We start from the raw sequence: 5,262 nt of genomic DNA, 5'->3' as shown, positions 1-5,262 counted from the left end.
ACGTTACGTCGGGTACAAACTGGCTAATTCTTGTCCCTGCAGGGGCCCTAAGAAGGGCAGGAGTATCGGTGCCCGAGCAAGGGGGCAATCACTTCCTGCAGATAGCCAGGAGGAGAGAGTTGGGAAGTTGGACCACTAGGGCACGCAAACCGGTGGGAGTACGGATGAGGAAAAACTTTTATTTGTTGTTACCAGGCAAAAAAGTGGGGCAAGGGTGGGGGCAACCATTTTCAAAGTCACCGTAGTGACATGGTCTTAAAAGAGACCCAACTGGCTGTTGCTGGGAAGGTGTGGGTAAGTGAAAGGGTGGAGGAAAGGGTGGTTTTAATACCTGGGTTTTCACCACGTGGAGCCAAACAAAGTGTTCATTCGAGACGAGATCCGCTTGTAAGTCGATTGACTTAAACTTGCGTTTCGAGAAATAAGGGGCAGCAGGCTTCTATTGAATAGAATGCTTTCGGGGATGCGCGAAAAGTGACCAGTAGCGTGTGACGGTCGGTTTTGTGTCTTGTCTTTGTTTAACGCGTTGGGCTTTTATGGGAGCTCATTGGTTGTCTTACGCTACATCTTTGTCGAGTTGTTGTTGCGACAAACGAGCCACGCGCACGCGCACCCAGGAAGCCTTTCGATAACTTTCCGTAGAACCAGACGTTCGAGTACTTGCGGAACCGAGAAGGGAGCTCGACGATTAACTTGATCGAGTTTCGAGTGTAAGCTTGATTTCAATCAATAAGCTTTGGTTATTCAAGTGTCCAGAAGTTTGAAATGATGTTGCGCTGTCTCGATTATCAAAAGGTGTGTCTCTGTGCGCCTCCAGACAGCATCGCTTGTTTTCTCAAAATGGTCTTTAATTTTCTTGCGCTCAAACTCCAATGCGTAATAACAGGACAAATCGGGTATATTATTGCAGCGCTTTCCAACAGGGCTGCGAAGTCGTGTGTCAAGTAATACTACTGCGCTCGCGTTTTTTTTATATCGTAATTTTTTTATTCCATTGTTTCGTTGCAGTTTAAGGCGATAGCCTCAAGTTGCTGATTTTCCAGCGTTACTTTTGTTTGCAAAAAAAGCAGGTACAACTCACAATGTCTGATAAAACGACGTTATGTCATTCCACAAAGTGCACTGAGCAAAAATTGTCCCAAACGTATTTGAAGGTTTAGTATGTAACCAGTATTTCATGTTTACATTTTGTCAAAAAAGAGTGGCACCAAAGAGCTTAGCTTACAACGGTTCGGCAATAGCAAATAACAACATCCGTTTTCTAGACAAGTTTAGTGAAAGTTTATAAAAGCTAAGCAATAACTGAAGCCTTACACAGTGTCAATTGGTAGCAGGAGATTCAAGTATTTTGTGAAGGAAAAAGGTGCAGGAACATGTAACAAATTCCGTATTTTGTTGTTCGCAGCAATATCGCTGAAAAGTAGAAAAAAATTAGGGAAACTGTAATTAACTTTACAATGGCATCAACAAATGAAGTGAGTAAAGCCATGATGATTTACAAGTTTAAACGTTTTTTAGTGGCAAAGTTCAAATATTTTCTTGAATTAAAAATTGATTTTAGAGTAATGACCTAAGACAATTTAAACCATCGGATGACATCTACAATGTCTTGTTATTCAACAGCTACTAGAATTGGACTGTCGTGACATCACGTGTGACCTTCGCAAATTTGTGGCTGGTTCTGGAGGTTTCGGGGATGTTCTATTTGGATACCACAATGGGTTAAAGCAGCACGTTGCCATCAAAGTCTTCGAGGTCGCTGGCGGAACACATGAAAAGTCACTGGCCGTGAAAATGTAAGTCTTAAAAATTACTGTTGCAACCGTTTTTGATTTAATAATCTGTGGATCTGTCCGACCATCGCACAAGGATTGCCTTTGAATTTAACACTGATGTTTTTTTGAATGGTACATTTCTCCTGTTTTGCGCAATAGCATTGGTTCTCTGTTGAAGCGAACATAAGTGTAACAATCGGCTAGTAACATACGCACCAACTGGCCGATAAACTTAAGCAAAAAAACATGTGACCTTACGTACCAACTTATTATGAGTCCGGGTCAAGTTACACGCACATCTACAGACGTTAGAACATAAATTTTTCTGAACAAAATTAGTTCAACCTCAAACAGCGACTACTAAAAAGGCTGCAGAAATAAAATGTAAAATGTTTACAAAACAAGTTGTCCAACCGATCGTTACGCCTTACAGCCCCACGCACGCCATTTTGTGTGCAAAATAATACAATTGGTATATACAGAGGAAAACACACGTATTGTGAATTTGAATGAAACTTTTGGTTTCTAACAATTTAGCCAGTCAAATTCGCGGTTATAGCTTTCACGTTTGAAAAAATCAACATATATGTGTTTTTCCCTATATATATATATATATACTTGCTATATTATTTTGGACACAAAATGGCGTCCATATGGTTCTATTTGGTAACAATCGGCTGGACAACTTGTGTTTTATGTAAACTTTGACCTGTATCAAATTGCCCCTTTCCGTTAAAGATTTAACCAAGAATCACGCCAGGCGCTTTGTTACATCTCAGTTAATAACTAGAAACAGGGAAAGAAAACACAAAGAAGCAAATTCTCGCTGAACGATTACCACATAAAAATACTACCACAGCAACATTTATTAAAATATTCTTTAGGATAAAGGAAGAAATGGAACACTTGCTGAAAGCAGACCATGAAAATGTCGTTCGAATTTTCGGCTACGTCCAATGGTCTTTTGCAATGGGAATTGTGATGGAATACTGCAAAGGTGGAGATTTAGCAACTTTACTAATGGATACATCCAAAGAACTGGGCCTTGCTGTGCGCGTTCGCATTTTATACCAAACAGCATCAGCAATGGCTTTCTGTCACAATTTGCCCAACAAACGTCTAATTCATCTAGATTTAAAACCAGGAAACATTATGCTAACTGAAGAGCTCCAAGGTAAAATAATTGACTTCGGGGCAGCCGAACTGGCAACACACAGTACTTCGGCAACTGTGAATCCTTTGGCACGAACCAAGAAAGAAAGGCTCCAATACACTCCCTACTACACCGCTCCTGAAAAATTGAACGACCTCACCATGAAAGCCAAAAAGGAACATGACGTGTACGCTTTCGGAATGGTATTTTACTGGCTTTTTGCTCGTAAAGCTCCTTATCCTCGTCTGGCAGAAAAAGAGCGAAGGGAGTTATTGGAGCAAATCAAGAGAGGAAAAAGACCAGACTGTCAGGAGGTACAGGATTATATACAAACTTTGGTCGGTGAAGACAGAGAAATCGCAGAGCAACTCCAACTATTCATGAAGCGATGCTGGGATCAAGATCCCACAAAACGTCCTACAATGACTGAGATAAAAGACGAATTGAAAACGCATTTAAACAAACAGAAAACCACCAAGCTACTTTCTCAAGTTTTGACGACTTTGACTCAAATGGATTTGGACGAGCAACCGCAAGTCAGCGAAGGTCAACGCGTTCCTCTTCACTATTTTTCAACCCGGACCAGAAATTTTCATGGTAAAATTTTAAACGAAAAAACAAGCTTTTTAAAAACAAAACAAACAATCGTGTTTTCAGTTCCCTCCACATCAGTTGACACCACGGAAACAACAAGCGAACCACCAGCGGGCGCGCAAGGGCACATACAATCTCCTCCTTTCCAACAAGGGGAAATTTCCACCAGTAGCAGGTCACAGCAGCCGGGTAAGAAATATATACATTGACTTGAACTTGTAGTTATCCGCATAATGTTGACAGTTGCATTGTGACCGATAATTTTGTGTTACATTTTTAGATTCTATCGAAGGAACAGAGAGTAAGGAGGCCAATACATCCATAGAAATCACACAAGTGAAAACATCAACTGCGGAAGTTTCAAGGGAAACCCCCCAACCTCAGCACCCGGGTATAAGAAATTGAAAACCTAATCGACTGTGTTTGCGCTAAGTTGTGGAATATAAACACAACAACGTTTTAGGCGCATTCTAAGGGCGCCTCTGTGTTTAGATTCCAGCAATCCTGCAAGTACCGGAGTTGAACGCTCCACCGAATCTACAGAGGAAAGTTCCCATTCCAGCAAATCACCACAGCAACACGCGCGTGAACCAACAGGGAGCGCTCAAGTAGTTATCCACATAATGTTGATAGTTTCATTGTGACCGATAATCTAGTGTTACATTTTTAGATTCTATCGAAGGAACAGAGAGTAAGGAGGCCAATACATCTATAGAAATCACACAACCGAAAACATCATCTGTGGAAGTTTCAAGGGAAACCCCCCAACCTCAGCACCCGGGTATATTTTTCTTTTTTTTTTAACGGGTGTCGAACCCAGGACTCTCCCGGGGACGAATCCCGATGAGGGTTTTTATGTCTGTATATGGGTCAGGCGCGTCAGACCGTTCGGCCAAGTTCCTGACCCAGCACCCGGGTATAAGAAATTGAAAACCTAATCGACTGTATTTGCGCCAACTAGCGGAATATAAACACAAACATGTTTTAAGCGCATTCTAAGGTCACCTTTGTGTTTAGATTCCGGTTATTCTGCAAGTACCGGAGTTAAACGCTCCACCGAACCTACAGAGGAAAGTTCCCATTCCAGCAAGTCACAACAGCAACCTGCAGGTAAACCAACAACGAATTAATAAGTAATAACAATTAAAAACGTGTGTTGTAAAAAGAAGAACAAAAAGTGGCGCAGTGTTCGTATTTTAAATGATGGAGCAAATGTTTGTTTCCGTTTAAATATCATGGTGAATAAAATCAAAGCGACACAATTGCACTAAACAACCACCAAGCCGGAAAAAGCTATTAAAACGTTATGAAGCGCAAAACAGTGGAGGGTACAATTGGTGGATCATGACTGAACGCGCTACATCTACCCGTGTTAAGAATTTATGTTCATCTTAAACGATCACTGGTCAAACCAACTACGAAGCTCACGTGTGCAGCATACGAGGCAGGCCCCGGTGCTTGTGACTCGACCGGATCGGCTCACCACTGATCCTGTGTAGCTCAGTAGGTAGAGCGCTAGTCCCGTAAAGACTCCGGTTATTGACTCAAATCCCACCGCAGGGTAGATTTTTATCCTATTTGCCTTGCCATATATCGGAATGTCCGGAGATACGGCTTGTGTTGGTATAATACCTACATTATGCCCCCTATAGTGTAGTGACTACATGTTTTAAACATCTTGTTTATTTCTGCTCGGGGCTTGTCCAACTCGTACAACAAACAAATATGTAATCAAAATTT

General features: G+C 41.6%; 1 protein-coding gene across 1 annotated transcript; it reads left to right on the top strand.

Moving 5' to 3' along the window:
- Positions 1-249: 249 nt before the first annotated feature.
- Positions 250-3,776, top strand: LOC145215543 (receptor-interacting serine/threonine-protein kinase 1-like). The gene is made up of 5 exons (XM_080084246.1): positions 250-387; positions 1,624-1,796; positions 2,660-3,525; positions 3,586-3,711; positions 3,766-3,776. Exons 1-5 carry the CDS (start codon positions 250-252, stop codon positions 3,774-3,776), a joined length of 1,314 nt encoding a protein of 437 aa, XP_079940372.1.
- The last annotated feature ends 1,486 nt before the right edge of the window (positions 3,777-5,262 follow it).

This window comes from Phallusia mammillata, chromosome 2 (assembly GCF_965637545.1).
Source record: "Phallusia mammillata chromosome 2, kaPhaMamm4.hap1.1, whole genome shotgun sequence".
NCBI lineage: Eukaryota > Metazoa > Chordata > Ascidiacea > Phlebobranchia > Ascidiidae > Phallusia > Phallusia mammillata.
This window is presented reverse-complemented; position numbering and strand designations above follow the sequence as displayed.

Excerpts from the sequence above, each read along its gene's own strand:
- LOC145215543 (XM_080084246.1), top strand. The coding sequence starts at position 250 with ATGGTCTTAAAAGAGACCCAACTGGCTGTTGCTGGGAAGGTGTGGGTA. Across the intron at positions 388-1,623 it reads ATTCGAGACGAGATCCGCTT|CTACTAGAATTGGACTGTCG; the intron begins GTAAGTCGATTG and ends GTTATTCAACAG. Across the intron at positions 1,797-2,659 it reads AAGTCACTGGCCGTGAAAAT|GATAAAGGAAGAAATGGAAC; the intron begins GTAAGTCTTAAA and ends AATATTCTTTAG.